The sequence below is a fragment of the Silurus aristotelis genome (genome assembly GCF_946808225.1).
Source record: "Silurus aristotelis genome assembly, chromosome: 26".
Classification (NCBI taxonomy): domain Eukaryota; kingdom Metazoa; phylum Chordata; class Actinopteri; order Siluriformes; family Siluridae; genus Silurus; species Silurus aristotelis.
This window is the reverse complement of record NC_139599.1, coordinates 5148735-5167955: the sequence shown is the minus strand read 5'-3', so window position 1 is coordinate 5167955 and position 19221 is coordinate 5148735. Positions and strand designations below refer to the sequence as shown.

The 19221-nt window shown below is 34.5% G+C and overlaps 2 protein-coding genes across 3 annotated transcripts; both read right to left on the bottom strand.

The window, feature by feature from the left end:
• Positions 1-1147: 1147 nt before the first annotated feature.
• On the bottom strand, positions 1148-16160 carry smyd1a (SET and MYND domain containing 1a). 2 transcript variants are annotated; one of them, XM_083531626.1, is made up of 12 exons: positions 13565-16160; positions 12503-13098; positions 12272-12456; positions 6776-6952; positions 5413-5626; positions 5157-5287; positions 4679-4717; positions 3995-4190; positions 3014-3106; positions 1961-2124; positions 1701-1869; positions 1148-1520 (listed from the first exon to the last, which is right to left on the bottom strand). In XM_083531626.1, exons 3-12 carry the CDS (start codon positions 12391-12393, stop codon positions 1395-1397), a joined length of 1431 nt encoding a protein of 476 aa, XP_083387752.1. In that variant the 5' UTR covers positions 12394-12456; positions 12503-13098; positions 13565-16160; the 3' UTR covers positions 1148-1394. The 2 variants fall into 2 exon arrangements, with proteins under 2 accessions (XP_083387752.1, XP_083387751.1); XM_083531625.1 differs by lacking the exons at positions 12503-13098; positions 13565-16160 and having other exon boundaries at positions 12272-12491.
• Positions 15031-19221, bottom strand: spra (sepiapterin reductase a). Its single transcript, XM_083531636.1, has 3 exons — positions 18808-19221; positions 17240-17530; positions 15031-16160 (listed from the first exon to the last, which is right to left on the bottom strand). The coding sequence occupies exons 1-3, from the start codon at positions 19142-19144 to the stop codon at positions 15970-15972; spliced, it is 819 nt and encodes a 272-aa protein (XP_083387762.1). The 5' UTR covers positions 19145-19221; the 3' UTR covers positions 15031-15969.

Below are 19221 nucleotides of genomic sequence, written 5' to 3'. Positions count from 1 at the left end.
AGACAGGTGTGTGGCTTTCCTAATCAAGTCCAATCAGTATAATCAAACACAGCTGGACTCAAATGAAGGTGTAGAACCGTCTCAAGGATGATCAGAAGAAATGGAAAGCACCTGAGTTAAATATATGAGTGTCACAGCAAAGGGTCTGAATACTTAGGACCATGTGATATTTCAGTTTTTCTTTTTTAATAAATCTGCAACAATGTCAACAATTCTGTGTTTTTCTGTCAATATGGGAAGCTGTGTGTACATTCATGAGGAAGAAGAATGAACTTAAATGATTTTAGCAACTGGCTGCAATATAACAAAGAGTGAAAAATTTAAGGGGGTCTGAATACTTTCCGTACTCACTGTATGTATATATATATATATATATATATATATATATATATATATATATATATATATATATATATATATATACACTGTATGTATATATAATTAATACTATCATCCAAAGAAAGATGTAAAATGTAGTATGTAATCATGTAAATGTTTTTTTATGATTTGTATTGTTTGTTGATGTAGCAGGTTGACCTTTGAACCTATTCCTTCATTTATTTGACATAGACGTTTAATCTTTTACTAATCTGGATTAGAGAGTAATTCAATAGCATATTTTAGTATTGTTTATGATCCCATGATTTGCTGTGATGTAAATGCAGTGATTAGATATATTCTAATTTCCAGTGCTGGTAGATTCCTGCAATTTAGCTAGAAATTGAAAAGAAATAGGCTCTGTATTCATTTATCATTAATCAATGTTAATTCATTTACATTTGCATTTATTGCAAATGTCTCATGTATATATTGGAACAGTTAAAGGTTAAGAGCTTTGCTCAAGTGCCTAACAAATGGTACCTTGGTAATGGGATTTGAACTCACAACCTTCCCCAGTACTTCGAAGTTCAACAGTTTCTTGTACAAACCAAATTACTGAATTTACAGTTGAAATACCCACTGTCACAAGCAAAAGCTTTGCAGAATCCAGGTTTGGATTCAAGTCCCTAGTAAGAAAGCCAGAGATGACAGTAGCGAGGGAAAAAACTTTGCTGGACATCAGAATAATAGTGAATGTTGTACAATGTACTGTATAGTAGTGTATGTCAAGAAACCAGAACACCTTATTCAAAAATGTATTGGCCAATTTCCATGTCTTTGCAAGGTTTATTTACACAAACTTTTTCCACATCAGAGATACATCCAGGGATATACAACCAAGTGGGCATTTTTCTTTAAATCGAACCTCAACATTGCCATTGCCATTAACACTGCTCATAGTGTTATTAGTTATTTATTAGTACTTCTGAAGGGTTCAGGGAAAATCCGCCATTTAATTCGGATACTCGATACTTGATAGGTGTCATCAAATGAGTTACACTGTGTTTTAAGACCTAATTGCTCTTGAGCAGTCTAGCAGTCATGGGTTTGTTGCTGAAAGCCGCCTCAAGCATGCTGTGGTAGACGTGTTCATTCTCCTTAAACATGCGCAGCTCCATCTCAGTCTGTGAGCGCATAGCCTGGGGGGGAAAGACATAAACATGAAAAATGAGTGTATACATGAAATACACTCTTTACAATCTTCTAGGGTGTTGGATTCAATGTCCGGTTTTCATATAGTGTATAAAGTGTATGTAATCAGTATTACAACAAAACCACCATAATTGCTGTATGTGTGTATCACCTCATCAGTGTATTACCTCCAAGTCTTTAGTAATTGTGTGATGGGGTCCGTGTGTAACAATGAGGATTGCATAGGATTTACAGATCAGGCCATGTGCAGCTTCGATCAGTCCTGCATGCCAGTGTGTCACACCGGCCCTCATAGTGGCCATACCAAGCTGAGCATTGTTTGAGTGATAGAGCTTCCTAATAGATGGCAAGGAAACAAAGATATAAACGTGAAAGGTTATTAAGGGGGGTGTGAGATATAGTCCGTTATTAGAACACGCATATTTACCTGTAGCCTTCCACCATCCTGCGTGCAAATTCTGCAGCCTCCTGGAAGGACTGCTGATATGAGAGAACCTCACTGATCACCTTAAACACACGCAGCAGGTAGAGGTTCGTCTCAGCCAGCACTGGTTCCTGCTTTTTCAAGCACTCACGGCAGATTTTAACAACCTGTAAAAAACAAAGAATAAATAATGTATGTGTCACATAATAAAATTATTAATAATAATTATTATTATTATTATTATTATTTTATATTATTATTGTTATCATCCTTATTTTATATAGTGCCTTTAAAAGTTACATCTCAAAGCGCTTTCCAAGGATAAAAATAGGAAATAAATATAAAATATAAATAATAATAATAATAATAAATACTCTAGCATGGCATATGTCTGTTATTTAAATAGGACTGGAATTATTACAAACTAAACTGTAGGCTATTAGTAGTAGCGGCTCCCCAGTTTTGCTTGAAACATTCCAATCAATTCCCAGTTCTCCCTACAAACCAAGGATGGTAAAGGCTAACTCAAGTGCTTGCTCAGAGATGGATAAAGCCAGCTGGCTACATCTTTTTAAGTTACTTCTCATGCTGAGCTGAGTCACATATTTGAGTAACACACCCTGAATACTATTTACCCTCTTCTGCATACATGAGCTCATAGACACCCATACATAGCTAGTACTGCTTTGATTGACAGGGGGAAAGAGATTCAAGCACAGCTCCCAAATAGAGAGCGCAGACAATTTTGATCCCTTGGCTTTCAGCCATGGATTCTGTTACATCAGATGTCTACTGATATGACACTATTCGTTTATTTGCCTTTTAAAAGCCACTATATATATATATATATATATATATATATATATATATATATATATATATATATATATATACATATATATATATATATATATATGAAACCCCTCTTTATTATAGTGTGCCTTATCTACAATTCATGCCTAATTTTTTATTTGATTTATACCAGGCACTGCTATATGAACAGTGTTGTATATTGTATGTATGGAACATAATATAGTTAATAATCTTTGATATTACCTCATGAAAGTTTCCCTCAATGCGAGCTTGTTCAATTTTGGCCAAGGCCTCCACACTAAAGTCCATGACCTCTTTCACCAGCTCCGCTGAAGGCTGAGGATTCAGCATAGAAAATGACATGAAATCACATCCCATGCATCATCATAGTCAACACTTTAAAATGTTCATGGTCTTGTTCTTAACCAAATAACCATTGATAATTCTTAATTAGTTTTTAAATGCAGGGTATTAAGCAAAAAATAAATAAATATGACAACTTAAAAAAATAAAATAAAATTCTGAATATAAACATGAGCAGATTTTGAGCTTTTGATATATTAGACCAATGTGATGTGGGAATGTAAAACAACAGAGTATACTACTCAGAATTTTGATTTATTTCTTATATCATATTGATTTACAATATAATGTAGTAGCTGTACACATTCATTGACCCATGACTGCTAAAACTGCCAAAAACTCCTTCCATTAATGTTAACAAAACATGTCCGTTCAGAAAGTGTTATTGTACCAATGATTATGCATTTGCTTTGTTAAATAACCACACTGTGGCTGTGGGAGTGTGGTCAAGCACCGGTTTGTGAATGGAGGGTGGAGCTGGAGGAAACTGAGGGGTAAGGCGCACACACCTGATGGTGGCTTTCCACTAACAAATGTTCTCTGTCAGAAAGAAAGCCTAGAGAACGGGAGAGCTGGTAACAAGGAGCTGTGTGCATAGGTGTGTTCAGGAACAAAATCATTGAAAAGTTAAATGAAACTCTGTGGTACATTGAAACACGTTTTGGGTTGAACTATTGCCTCTCTCCTATTCTTTTCTCCCTGAGCCAGAAAGCTCTCTACATACACAGAAAAAAAATTATATTTATAATTAGACTAGGATTTTGAAGAGCGCTTGCTATGCATACAAGTCCTGTAAATGAGGTGTTACTATAGAAATTTTAACATGTTATTAATATGTTAAATGTTAGTCAATAAGCCCACCTTTTTGCCATCGGTCTCTTTAACCGCCATCATGAGTTCATCCTTGATGCCACCACTGCAGTGTTCGCACTTGCAGTCAAAATAATACTGCTTTTTGAGCAGCTTCTGACGATCCTTGGATAAGTTTAAGAAATCCACATAGCTGACTGTAAGCTCAACGCCTTCTGGGATATTTTCTAAGGCGCGCAGCTCAATCCTACCGTCAGGAAAGAACGACAGCATGGTCAGAAGAAAAGATTAAGCACATCACAGAAGAATATTATTTTAAGAGTGGATACACTTGAAGGTTTTGCATGCTTTCTTCAGGAAACTGATCTTAAACACAAGATGCATAAAATAATCATGAATGCCTCCATATTATACAATTCAATTAATGTAGACACATATCTGTAAAAAAACAAAAAAACAAACAAAAGAAGTCTATTGCAATGCATCTAAAACATAAAAATGCATCTAATCCTAAAGTGAAAGTTCGTATACGCTCTCATTAGTATAAACAATCATTTAACTGCACACTAGTTATTAATATTAACATCGTATCAAAAACAAGCCACATACAGATCTTTTTAAACTGTCACATTGAGTAACTGAATGAACCTGAGATTTATAGAGATGATATGGAAAGGGATGCGGTAAGTTCATTCAGTCAAACATTTCAAATTCAGTTACACTCCACGAGCCTACCTCCTCTGAGAGTGCAATGCTGAGTCCAGAGCTGTCTGACTGGAAGAGAAGGTAAGAGGCCAGTTCACAGACGACTACAGAGCAACACGATTTAAAATCAATTGCTAGACCGTGATATTATGTATATAATGCATTATTTTAATATACATTGAATAACAATTAATTTAATAGAAATCAATTCTAATCATATAATTTTTTAAAACATTTAAATTGATTACATTGTGTGTAATGTTAAAACGTTCCCTTTCTCATTTTTGTAACTATTATGAAAAAATTACTTTAAAAATCAATGATAAAAAATTCAAGGTATTTAAAGAATTCACTTGGCGAGTAACTGAACTACCATGTTGGAGACCAATAGACCTTAATATACTAAACAAAAAAAAAAATTTCATTCAGAATACCTGTTATATTTTTTATACACTGTTATGAAATTAAATTCTTTCTTTTAAACTACTGAACTCTTGTCACGCCTCACCTGCCATGATTGAGGATGACAGTACAGTTGGGCCAGCAGTCATGGTTGACCAAACAGAGGTTAGGAAAAAGGCCCACACCGACTGCCTGGATTCCACGCTGGTCACTCATAGTGAAGGCATTGCAGTTGATCTAAAAATGAAATATAGAGATACAGAGAGTGCTACAGATGTGTAGGTGTAGCCTTGCATCGGCTTTTCAGTTTATTCTGTTGTGTATTACTGTACGTTACAAATGAACAGTGAAGGCGTGCATACCACACCGAAGATATGTGAGACGTAGTCTGTGCTATACTGCTTTTTGTTTCCTTTCCAGTAGTCCTGGAAGTTGTCAACATCCTTTTTGAGCTGCTCAAGGTCCTCTGGGGACATTGAAGAGACGTGGTCCTCCAAGAGGTCCAGAGTTGTTAGCTGTGTGTCAAAGAGTTTTCCTTTGTGCTTCTGTGTGCGCCACAGAGCTCGCGCCACCAGACTGAAAGGAAAACACAACCATAGTTAAATTCTAAGTACTTTTAGTGTGTTGTGTAACATAGTTTATACAAAGCATAATAGTGATATCTAATATAAGCTAGTAACAAAAATCTGATTTCTGAGAGTTTTAATGTTTTCTTCTTATGTTAGGATGCTAGCTAACAATTATTACAGCCTGACTAGATTTTTGAGCAGGTTTTTCAGTCATAAAGATGACCAGATACTAAAGTTATGTTAATACTACAGGCTTTGCAAAAAAATTATAATAATAATTCATCATCAATGTTCTGAATCTTATACTACTACTACTACTACTTCTAGCTCCTAGTGCTGGAATTTTAGCTACCATGAGCTAATCTGACAGGAATGTTTCATGTGTATAATCTTTACTGCCAATATAAGGCACATAGATTCACTAAAAGTGAAAGGATTTCTGAAGAAATAAATGTTCATAATTTATTCCTTAAAAGTTATTTTCATTCAGCATTCATAACCCTTCCTGTTAATCCTGGGATGTTAGCTAACACGAGCCAACTTGGCAGTATTTCTGCAAAAATATTCGGATAGGATTTTTAAATTATCATATTCAAAATTGTCGTAATCTTGGTAAAAAGCATATGCTACAAAGTTTGCCAACAGACTAACCTGAGAGGATTTTTAACTCATAACTATAAATGTTAATGAGCTAATTGTTCACTGAATGTTCATTGCTAATTCTGGAAAGCTAATTTACATGTGAGTGGACAGGATTTCTGATGTAAAATCATATTTATGAATTGCTAAAATGTGCAAGATAGCTAATATAAGCTAACTGTGGTGATTTCTGAGGTGAAAGTCACATTCAAAAATGTTTAGAATCTTTAATGTTAACGTTGGCAGTGTAGCATTGAACACTGAAAATCTTGACATAACATGACGGACCTTAAGCAGACCTCAAGCAGCAAATGTCATATGTGAGCTCTTAGACTTATACACCAGAGCTTCTTTTTAAATCCTGTTCTTCCCATTAAACAATGGAAACATGCCAATTTGGATGAATCCGATATTATGAGACGATGTTTGGTCTCGGGTGGATGGATAGAAAGATGGCTAGATGGATTGATGGATACTATGTTGGTCTCTTATATCACAGTTTAAATCCTTTACTCACCGCACATTCTCATTGGGTGCCTTGCCTTTTTGTCTGATGGCAGCACACTCATGCTTATGCTCTTCCCAGGCAGCTCTCTGACATGTGCGGTCACAGTAGTGGGCAAACTTGCACTGGGCACAACGGTGTGGATTAACCTGTCTGCGGAAGCAGCTGTGACACACGTGCATGAAGATACTGCAGACCAAAGAGAGAGAATATTTAAGTATTGGTTTTACTACCATAGTACGTTCAAACTATTTTAAAACAGACTCTCTTATACACTATACAGTTATAAGTATGGAAACATTTGACCATCATACTCATGTTGTAATAAGTTTCACTCTTTTGGAAAGGCTTTCCAGCACACTTTTTGAAATTTGAGTCCATTCAGCCACAAGAGTTTTGGTGATGTTCATTGGTTCCTTTGGGATGAACTGGAACACCTACTGACATTGGGTTCACTTGGTGTTACAGATCATTCCAAAGGTATTTAGTGGGGTTCATATCAGTGCTCAGTTCACTCATTAAAGCTCTTCCAATTCAAACTTGGCAAACCATGTTTTTATAGAGCTTGCCTTGTACACAGTGGAATTTTCATACTGGTTGGAATGATCGCATGCCTAAATTGATTTATTTATTTTTTTTTGCTTTAGATAGCTTCAAGCTTTTATGTACTTTCCCAAACAAAGTTTAACTTAAACATTTGACAAATAAAATCTGATAGGAGAATCTGTTTGTCATATACATGCTATCTGTTTGTACATATACATGCACCATCAATACCTCAATAAATATAGTGAATGAAAAAAAATATGAGGAAATAATGAAGCCTGACAACTATTTGTTTTTACCTACAATGTTTATTTTATGGTGCAGCTAGTTATTAAAATGCAAGGCAATTTGTATTGTCATGCTAGAGAAACATGATATACTGTAGCTGTTTGCTAGCTTTAGTTTCACGGTTCATTGGTAAAAGGCATCCAACATGTAAATGACCAAAATCCCAAAATGCTTATCTTCAATTATATTCAGGTGCAAAATCCTTACTTATTTTTCATGATTTTTTCTTTAAATACGGAAGAGGTGTCTATGTATTATGTACATACAGTATACGGCAATATCAGAAAGAGCTTTATTGCCGAGTATGTTTTCACTTACAAGGAATTTGTTTTGGTGACAGACGTTTCCAGTTGCACATTTTTATGAAAAATAAATCAAATAAAAAAAGTAATAAAATAAGATTAAAAGAAAAGTGGTGTTGCACATTTTAGGTGAAAAAAAAAAAAAAAAAAAAAAGTAAATACACAGAAAAATTTAAAATAAATAAAAATTGGTGGTAAAAAAATAAAAATAAACAAATAAATAAGTGGTATTGCACATGCCGACTGCAAAAAGTAAAAGGTTTTTATTGAACGTGTTTAAATTTTAAAGATATATTTATCCTAAAATGACCTTACAGGGCCTGTTTTTTTTCTACTTCCTCAGAATTCATCTGTATACACCTGTCAGGCTTTATTAAATAAGCCGCTTGTCATCGTGGCTTTCCAATATTTACATGGCAACCCATGGTTACCGGCAAACGATTTGGATCTCAGCTACCTCAAATATAAATACAAAAACAAATATCCTGTGCACCAGATTGGAAGACATCGGCAGTTTGCTTGGACCCTTTATAAGGGCAATATTGAACTCTTATCTCAGTATGAGTGACATAAAATCTAAACCCAGATATTTTGTTTTTATGAGTGTTTTGTATGAGTGATATAAAATCTGAACTCAGATATTTTGTTTTTATCTTGGATCTATGGGCATCATGGGCTGTACACGACTGTCATGATGCTTTATATAACAACGGTTCCAAGATTACAACTACAATCTTGAAAAATGGCAATTATCAAATGTTTTATGTGATGCCAATTTTTTATCCGTCACTCTTTCTGTGTCTTTACACAGTGCCCTGTTACCATTCAGTCCAGCAATAATGGAAAGCAGTGTTTCTGTTTACAAAGTCTATAAGTGGAAATTTCTGCGTGTTAGCTTCTGACATGCATAACCTGACAACTATGCAGACTATTCTTACTTTTTATGGAGGTGAAACAGTGATCCAGTCACATGAGAGTGAAGCCTGCTTCATCCTTTTGCTGCTGAAGAACCTTCTACAGTACATGTAAAGCTAAAATCTCAGGGCAGGGCTTAGTTTAGAATTTGACCGTTACATACAGTATAAATGCGAGTTAATAGAAATTGGCATTAATACAAAAGACACTAAATCTAAAATTATAAATCCAAGATGTAAATTAGATCAGTCATCTGACAAATGAATATCAGAACTAGAAATAGTCCTGAAGTACATTGGCATCAAAAGTCATAGGATAAGAATCATGTGACTTGTGTTACTCGTTTGCACAGCAGCTAGAAAATCCCAGTGACAGCAGTTTACTATGTACTGATATTCTCCAGTTGTATCACGCATTTAAAGTCCATTTAAGCCGCCCAATTCTTATCAGTACAGTTATATACAGTGCTTGTATACAAAATTTACTGTTTTACAGTTTATACAGTTTATTTAACTGTAAACTATACAGCAGTGCAGTTATTTTGTAAAATTGTTTCATTTACAGGCAACTGTTGCCAGAGGTGGACAGGATTTATTATACATTGCATGTATTTCAAAAACGGATTTCAAATATAAAATTGAATTTTGTCATGACAGGGTTGATGAAAATGTCTTCATATTTTGTGTCAAAATACTTAAGTGTTTTGTATATTTGTATATTTAAAATACTGTCAAATACTTTGTAAAAAAAAAGTCTACATGATGACATCATAAAAATGTGGCCTCTGATTGGTGCCTACTCAGTAGTTTGCCCAGACTTGTTGAGATCAGCTTGATCCATATGGAAGAAGGTGATAAAGGTAAGAACCTTGAAGGCTGCCACTTTTTAAATAGGTGTGCAATGATTGATAAATAAATATTTGATTGCTAAATACTGTACCCTAATTGAAGTAGCTGTTTAGGAGGATCATGATTTTGCATACCATTACATGCTGGACACATAATTATTATTATTAATTATTATATTATTTAATTATTATATTATATTAATTATAATATATTATGTTATTAATATATATTATATAACAATCAAATGATTAATTAGTTTAAAACTAGTTTCTATGAATACGGGTGCCAAACACCAAGTAACTAAATTAGGATACAATTATGAGTCATTTGCAAAACTGTAAAACATTAAACTGTTGATTACTTTAAAACTAATTTTCATCTGGGAGATCACAGGGATATTGTATGTAAATATTTGATCTGTTAACTGGTTGCATATGTGAGATTTATTGCATGACTCGGCCAGAGAAAAGCGGTTGCTATCAAACATTGTTTACTTAATCAACTAAATTAAGTCTAATGGTAAAGGAACAGATCAAATAGGCCAATTGATGGAAGGTTTGCAAAGAAATTTCATGCTTCATTGTAAAAGTATTTTTAGTATTTTAAAAATACAAAAATACAGTAGTTTATTTTTATACATGGTGTGGCTGCTGTATTTTGTAGTTTATTTTGATACACTTAAATTTAAGGTATTTGTTATTTTATTCTAAAATACATCTTGATGTATCTTTGCCCAACCCTGACAGTTATCAAACACTAGCTAAAACCTACGAAAAAATTACCATTTCTTTTTTCTTTATTCATCTCCAAAATATTTTATTAATATTACCATTGAATTCTATATATTGTATAAGCTTATATGTACATGCAGGTATCCTATCCATACATCTAAACGTTCTTTTAAAAAAATTTCATGATACATTTTGATCTTGGTAAATAAATTGGAAAGCAGAGAAAGTGACAATTTTGCTGGAATCTGTGGATTAAAACATAAAAGCATTAACTAACTTGCTAAATGTGCCACATATTACCTTGTATGTAGCTGACTATGTAGGAATTTTTAAACTACAACAGCAACAACTTAAGTAAGCTGACTAGCAAGATTTTTTAGCTAGCTAAGTTTCTTAGTTTTCTGTATCTAGCTAAGATGTATCTAGATGAATTTCTAGTTTGCTAATTTTTATCTAGGTAAAATTCCTATATAGCTTACTGGTATCTAGAAATATTAAAAAATCTAGCTAGTTCATACCTAGCTACAATTCACATCTAGCTAGTTTTTATATTTAGCTAATTTGTTTCTACCTAAATTTTATATATAGCTAGTTCATACCTAGCTACATTTTATATCTACTTATAATAATTTCTTTCAACTTACTGGTTCAATTAGAATCTAAACAATGATGCTTAACTGAACCTGACTGACATGAAACATTAGCCTTGTACAATCAATTACTTTTTACTTCACACAATTAGTCTTTAATCCTATTTGAAAATATCTGTAGTATTGTCATATTGCTTGTCAGAACGGTCTCCTGAGACCCAAGCTGCACAACTCTTTTAATAGATCTGCTCCAAGTTCTAATTTAAACTAATCTAATCTAATCTAAACCTACCCATAAGAGTTGTTAGAGTATCAAAAATGTGTTTTGAAAGCTCACAGCAGTGACCTTTATCGCTTCACTGCGCTAAATTTGTTTTTATTAGCAGCACGGTGCCTGTTGTATCATTAGCTCATTATCTTTTCATTGCTAATTAGCCCATTACCATTCTGTATTCTGCTCTTTCACATTCATAACTGTGTCAATTATGTTAAAATAAATTTAAACAAAATGTGTAGGGAAGTTATTAAGTTAGCATAAAAGTCAATCTTGAGACCTCAGTAAGTGCTATTTACAAAGTCACAGGGTTTAAAGATATCATGTATCAGGGACCATGAATGAATTCCTTGCTACCTTTTTATTAAATATAATATATAAAGGAAAAAGGTCCTTAATAAAGGCAAATATAAGTTAAGTTTTGTATTATACAAAACCCTTAACATTATTTAACAACTGTTTCCTTAAAGTTTTTTTTTAATTTTTTTTTTAGAATCAAAATACTATAATTGATACATTTTAGAAAAAATTCTAGTTAGGTCAAATACTTCGTTAATTAATTATTCAAAATGAGAATGATCAGATACTTTTTTCTTTATTTAGGGAAAGTGCCTAAATCATTCAGAATATCCGTGTGTAATAATTTTTTTTTTTCCAGAACAGAATCATTTCATTGAATAAGAATGTCAGTTTTGTTATTTTTGCTGTTCTTAAAGAAAATTCATATGCAGCTTTGATTTTAGTGTTGGGGCTGGAGTATTTACTTCATGGCCTAATTTCTTGAGGACCGATTTGAACATAACTGAACAAACAAATGTGATTGGAATTTCTTGGTTGCTTTTTTATGAATTGTGACAGAATAAATATGAACCTATAAGTACAAATAGCTTGTGTCTATACTACCTGCTTCTCCACTGGAATTATTTTGTAGGTATATTTGTAATTGCTACACATTAAAAAATTACCTTTTGTTACTAACTTTAAGTAGCACACAACCCAAGACACTGATCCTACCTGTCAAAGACCACAGCTGCATAGCTAGACTCTGTGAACACCACTTCACCAGTCTTCATCTGCTTGGTGGTCCGGAGGCCGCGGCCTTTCTCTCCGGCCTGGAACACCTCGACGCCATCCATTTTTTGAAGGGTCGTTGAGCAGAAAGAGAAAGGTGGTGGCTGCTGCTGCTGCCGAGAGAGGAGCTGCACACACACACACACACACACACACACACACACACACACACACACACACACACACACACACACACACACACACACACAGTGCACACTGACTTTCCCTGAAACTTTACCTATCCATCCACTACTCAGCACATTCCCAAAAATAGACTCACCCCTCTTTCTCTTTCTCTCTCTCTCTCTCTCTCTCTCTCTCTCTCTCTCTCTCTCTCTCTCTCTCTCTCTCTCTCTCTCAGAGCTGAACCACGTACACCATGAAGGGGGAGCTGGAGGTGTTGTCCTGATGTGTATGGACTCACTGCAGAGGTTGCAGGAGTGTGTATGTACCTATGTGTGTGTGAGAGTGTGAGTGTATGTCCTCCCCTTGTTTGGGAGAAGTAAGGCTCTGAGAGTATTTTTATCCAGCAGCTGCGTCTGCCTGTCACAGGAGAGATGGATGACATGGTATGACTGCTGTGAGACCCTCAAAACAACCTGCAACTCAACAGACTTCCACCTTTTATTACTGTTTAATTATTTATTCAACTTCATTGTGATATTTGTTTTTTAAGGACAGTGTTAGCTTTTATTTCAACACCATTTACACCTTTCATTGTCGCAATAATGTTTACATGCCGTTTGTTGTTTGTTGCTGATCTTCCAGGACTTGCTCTCTTTGCACAATATTCTGTCCAAATCCTTTGGTCACTGATCACTTTATTTTTGATTGCTGCTATTGTAGAATTGCACAATTGTTTACATTTCTCTGTTTACATTTTTCTGCTACTGTGCACCTTATTTTGTTACGACAGGTTTTACTGGCGGAGCTATTGTTGTTTTAATTTTTATATTTTGTGTATTTTGTATTGTCCTGCACTGTCCTGTGTTGTCTCGCACTGTCTTGTGATGTCTTTGCACTGTTTGCACCAGTTGCACACATGCACTTTATGTGGCGAGGATCTTAGTTCCTGGCCCTGTGTTCTTCTGTTCTGTGACTGTTGTTTACTGTTGTTTTATGTTGTTTTATGTAGCACCTGGGTTCAGGAGGAACGTTGTCTCATTTCACTGTGTACTGCATCAGCTATACATGGTTGAATGACAATAAAAGCTTCTTGACTTGACTTGACTTGACTTGTGTAACAGACCAGAAGAAGGATCAAAGGGCCAAAGAGTGGCAGCTTGGTAGTGCTGGGATTTTAACTCGTGAACTTTCAATTCAGTGCCTTAACCACTGAGCTACCACCTTCACAACAATTTCAGCATTTATATGCATAACCTTTATTCTTAGTGTACTTGCACTAGCTTCTGCACAACTTTACACTGCCCAGAGCCTTTATATTTATTTATGTACACACACGCACACACACACACACACACACACACACACACACACACACACACACACACACACACACACACACACACACACACATTTACTAAAAGTGGAATAATGTGTAGCTGAAACATGCTTGTATAGTAGTGAATAACAATTTTTCTCAAATTAACAATAAAATAAAAACATCTCTTTTCTAAATATTATAAAAAGTTATATATTGGGAAACCTGACTTTCCCAACCATATGTGCTTCTTCCCCAAACTGTTACCTCGAAGTTAAAGGCACACAATTGTGCAGGGTGTCATTGAATGTAATAGCATTAAATTTCCCCTTTTACTCAGAGACCTACATCTATTCCAGCATGACAATGTCCATGTGCACAAATCCTGCTCCATGAAGATATGGTTTACATGGGTTGGAGTTGAAGATCTAGAGTGACCTGCTATAGAGCTCTGACCTCAACCCTATTAAACACCTCTGTTTCACCCCAAACCTTCTCACCTTTATCAGTACCATTCAATGTAATCTCTGTTGTCTGTAAAACTCCCAGAGATCCAACATTTTCCAAAAAACTCAAACCAGCCTTCTGTAAACAAAAACCATGCCATTTTCAAAGCCACTGAGATCACATTTTCCCACATTCTGATGTTTAATGTGAACATTGTATGTCTTATTGGATAATTACCTGAAATGTGCACTCTTCATTTCTGAAAGACTATTTGCTCAAAATGTCTGTATTCAAGTGAGTACACACTTTTATTTGACCCTCCATTGACTATTTCCAGTGACTAATCACTTTCATTTTTACCCTGTAGTCTAAAGAATACGTGTAATAGCGTGTGAAAAATGAATGAGGCAACCTAAAGAAATACAAATTGTTCTGTTTTTTTTCCATTCATATATGAATATTACCACATCATATTGCTTTTTTTGCAACACAGTAGAGATACTTTTTTATGCAGGTGATTTATTCAGAGCTGACAGGCTCTGCTGGATTTTTGGAAAGGGTCGTCACTATAGTCATGGACGTTTCCATAATCTTCCCATATAGCGAAATGTTTATAACAAGAGTGTGGAATGTGTTGTGTTTAGAGATTGTGGGCTGTGTTGGATCAAATGAGACAAAAAAAATACCCAGTGTGAGAGTTGGGAACATTTGTAGCCAGGATAATTACTTGTCCTTTAAATTGAGGTTGAATGAAATACTATTTGCTGAATTAAACAGAACATTGGAAATAAGTAGCATTAAATAAGAGCACAAGTGAAATAAGGCACCTTTATTACATACAAGAATATTGCACGTCACAAAATCACAACTGTACAACTACAAATTACACAAGACACATATTGGCTACAGATTACATGAATTATATTAACAAATGTATGCACCGACACCACAATATTGGCTAGATTTTAGGTGGAACGTTGTACTTTTTGTTCCAATACAAATTGGCACGTCTTTATATTGCAGAACAACAGCTATAGCTTTCTACTTTGCTAGCTAATTCACGTTATTTGCTGTATATTTATATTTAGGTCCTAGGAATTTAACAAATATTTTCAAATTGGCGTGGTACGTCAGCTAACATTTAGCTAAGTGTTTTATTGGTAGATAATGTATGTTTCTGTTTACCATGTTGTTTCAAGTAAACAATAAAACCTGAAAGTAACTGTTATGTGATTAGAATCCACAGGCTAGTAGACTGAAAATTGGAAAGCTAGCTAAATAAATGGGTTAATTATTTTTGTATTTAATTCAATTCAATTCAATCTAGTGTTATTTGTGTAGTGCTTTTAACAATAGACATTGTCCCAAAGCAGCTTTACAGCAGCTCTACTCAGATAAAGAGGTTATAAAGTTGTGAGAAATGTCATGTGGAATGTCATACTGTGATTCAATCCAGAAGCTAGGTTTGCTAGCATTAGGGGCGTAAGCTAGCAAAGAATAGCGTAGCAAGTATGATAGTGAACACTTACAGTGTGTGTAAATGTTTACTAAAAATCTAGCTGACAACTAGATGAAAATTCTTTAGCATTTATAAAGCTGATATAAAAATAATATTGGTAAAATTATTTTGATGTAATGTTGACTGATGAAAGATTTTAGTGTATAATGCCAACTAAAACTATACCTATAACTCTCCTTAAAGAGAGCATCTCCATACGTTCTCCACAAGTTTTAAAATCTCACAGGAACGCGTTTACAAATCGTAAAAGTCTAGATGAGCTCCAGAGGTATAGTCATCCTCCAACAGGACCTTCATCAGCTTCCCTACAGACTCCTCACAGGTCAGGATGCGGCCTTCACAGTGCAGTGCCATTATAGACTTCCTGGCATTGTCGTCCGCTGTGTTGGTTCGAGCATGGACTTGCATTTCTGTGTCCAGAGGACCTGAGGAAAAAATACAGGTATGTAATGCACTGCTAGTCATAAGGAAACGCATGTTGGATGTTTAATAAATTTATATAAATGTACAAAAAACAGACCTCTTTATTACACAAAAACATTCGTTTTATAGGATTATTAGATATTCATTTGCTTCATTTTTGGTAATTGTGTATTAGTTTATTATTATATACTTGACAGTATAGGTATATAGTTATATATTCCTTATATTTTTGTTATTTATTTGCCTAATATCTTTGCCGTAGATCCAAAGGAATGACAAATTCAGAACCCAAAGAATAAAAATTATTACCTTGCAGAAATAATTGAGCTGTTATAAACCGTATATATTTATATTTATGGCATCTGGTAGATGCTCTTATCCAGAGCAATTTGATCACATTTATGAAACTGAGCAGTTAAGGATTAAGGGCCTTGTTTAAAGGCCCAGAAGGATTTGAACGCATGACATTCTGATCAGCAGTCCATCATCTAAAATCACTGAGCTACCACTTCCTCTACTATACACCATATATGCTTTCGTTTGTTATTCTAGAAGCTATTCAAATGTGTACCTAGCACTAAGAATAGGTTACTTAATATTTTTCTAATAAAAAAGGATGTCTGATTTTGTTCATATAAATTCCAATAAAAGCAATACTTTTTTAGTCACCAAGTGTCAAAAAAAGATTTGTGTTATTTAACCCAAATTATACCTGTCTACTATTATACACACTTGTTTTGTTTTTATGAGTTTCGGAAACATTGATCTAAAAAAATGTAAAAGTGATGAAGAAATCAGTATAAACTCAGGCTTGATGTCCTAATAGTGGGTTTAGGAAGCGCAAGATATTTTGAATAAATCATGAAAAAAAACAATAAAAAAATCTAAATACTAAACATACAATATAGAAATAAACAGAAAACAATCAAATAAATAACATCATAAATACACAAATAAAAATAAATAAATAGCTCTAGTGACTTTTGTTGGATCATTGTTTTGTATATTTGTAACTTATTTAATATCAAGACTGCCAAAGGGACAGCATCTCCAACATGCTGTTTAAGGTTTACAAGTTTACCAGGAGCATAGCTGAGAACCCTGAGCTCAGGTTCTTCCTTGGCCAGCACACAGAACATCATGTCCCGTGCTGCTTTCCCTGTACAATAAAGAACCCAGGAAGGAATAGGCTGCAGGGCACACAGAGAGCTCACGTTCACCACACTGCGCTGCAGACCCTCATGAGCTGGAAAAGCCTGCAGGATCCCAGCTGTCAAACACAGGGCTGAGCTCACGTTCATCGACAGATACTCGTCTACATCGTCCATGTCAGTGAAACTTCGGAAGAAGCGTGAAACATCGCCCAGTGCAGCTAAAAGGGAGGAAATGCAAAAGATTATTCGGCTCACTTTTTGAAAATAACACTCAGGGTAAAGAAGTGATGTGTGTCTATATTTTGGTCCCTTAATGATTCTTTGACTGATTAATTGCTACCAGTGGGGCCTATTTCATATTAAGGGGCAAAAATGAAACTTGAATAAAGGGTAAAAAGTAAATGTAGCTTGATAGTAAATGGGGCAAAAATATTTGCCATATTTCAAAAAAGCTAAAGAATGTTTTCTTACATAATGATGACAAATATAATTTTTTTTTTTAAACAGCACACAATTTCCTCATCATGTGCCACTGCCTCAATCTCTCCATAATTAGCTGTTCGTCACAACACAAAGCATGCTGTTCCTGTACATTAAATTAAGCATGTATATTTCATTATAAAAAGTCAAATTCATACATTCATATATTTATATTCTCTATAATTAATCATTTATTTCAATTGACATTATTTGCAGCTTCAAAATAAAATGAAAAGTTTTATTAGAAATGAAGATCGGGGTCAATTACATTTTGTTGTTCTTTATTCCAATTCTCATAAATTGCATGGTTGGTCAAATCAAAGGTCAACAGGAGCCAACTTTGGCCCTCAAGGCCCTGGTTTGGGCATCTAGAAAAATTATTCTTTTAAAGTAAACTTTATAAGACTATATTTGGGATTGTTGAATTCAATTTGTATTTCTCGTAAAGGACATCAGAATTAAGTGACCCATATAGGCAAAGGTAAGATTATATTATATAATGATAATAACATTATATTATGATAGGTAATAACATTATTGAAATATCTCACAGCAAAACTGAAACTGATTACTGGACTTCTATTATTATAATTTTTTGGCCAATTAAAAGAAATCTGATCCCAAAAAGAGATGAAATATTAAATGACTGGAAAAAAAAGACAATATTTTTAAGTATGAAAATGTATGCATATTTAATTTGACCATTTGCACAACCTCGTTTTTGGAAGAAAGAAACATCCAAACATCATTCCAAAGCAAAAATAAATAAATAAATAATAATAATAATAATAATAATAATAAAATGTAATAAAAAAGCAAAGATTGTGATGTTTGCTTGTTTAATATTTATAAATTCTATTCCACTTTATTGTTTTGCACACGTTTATGCTTCTATTTAATACAAATAGCTGTAAATAGTAAACTCAGTGAGACTTTGACCATCCTAAAGCTTAAAGCCTACACTGTGTAATCATGAACTAATGATCTATGGGTTTTCTGTTCACATTTTTCTCACCCGCGTTATTAAAAAGCAACAGGCTGTTGATTTCAGAGCTTGGTGTCTTTTTGGCTTCTCCTATAACCCTTTCCACTCCGTCTTTCTGGCCCAGATCTGCGACCACACAGCGGATAACCAGGCCGTTACTCTGCGAGGATAAATCCACCTCCAGCTCCTGCAGCTTTTCTGCAGATCTGGCAACCAGCAACAGAACCGAGCCCGGTTGTAGAAGAGCTGATATTTCTTTAGCAAGACATCGTCCAAAACCTTTAGAAGCTCCTGTTATGATGCAGATAGCCTTGCCGAAGTCTTTCCTTTTACACGGAGCGACATTTGAAGTCTTACCGGCTTCCATATTGCTTCTCCCGAGTGTGATTTCAAAGCGAGTGTACTTGTTAATTGTTTTGGACGCGGGACTGCAACACTTCCGGG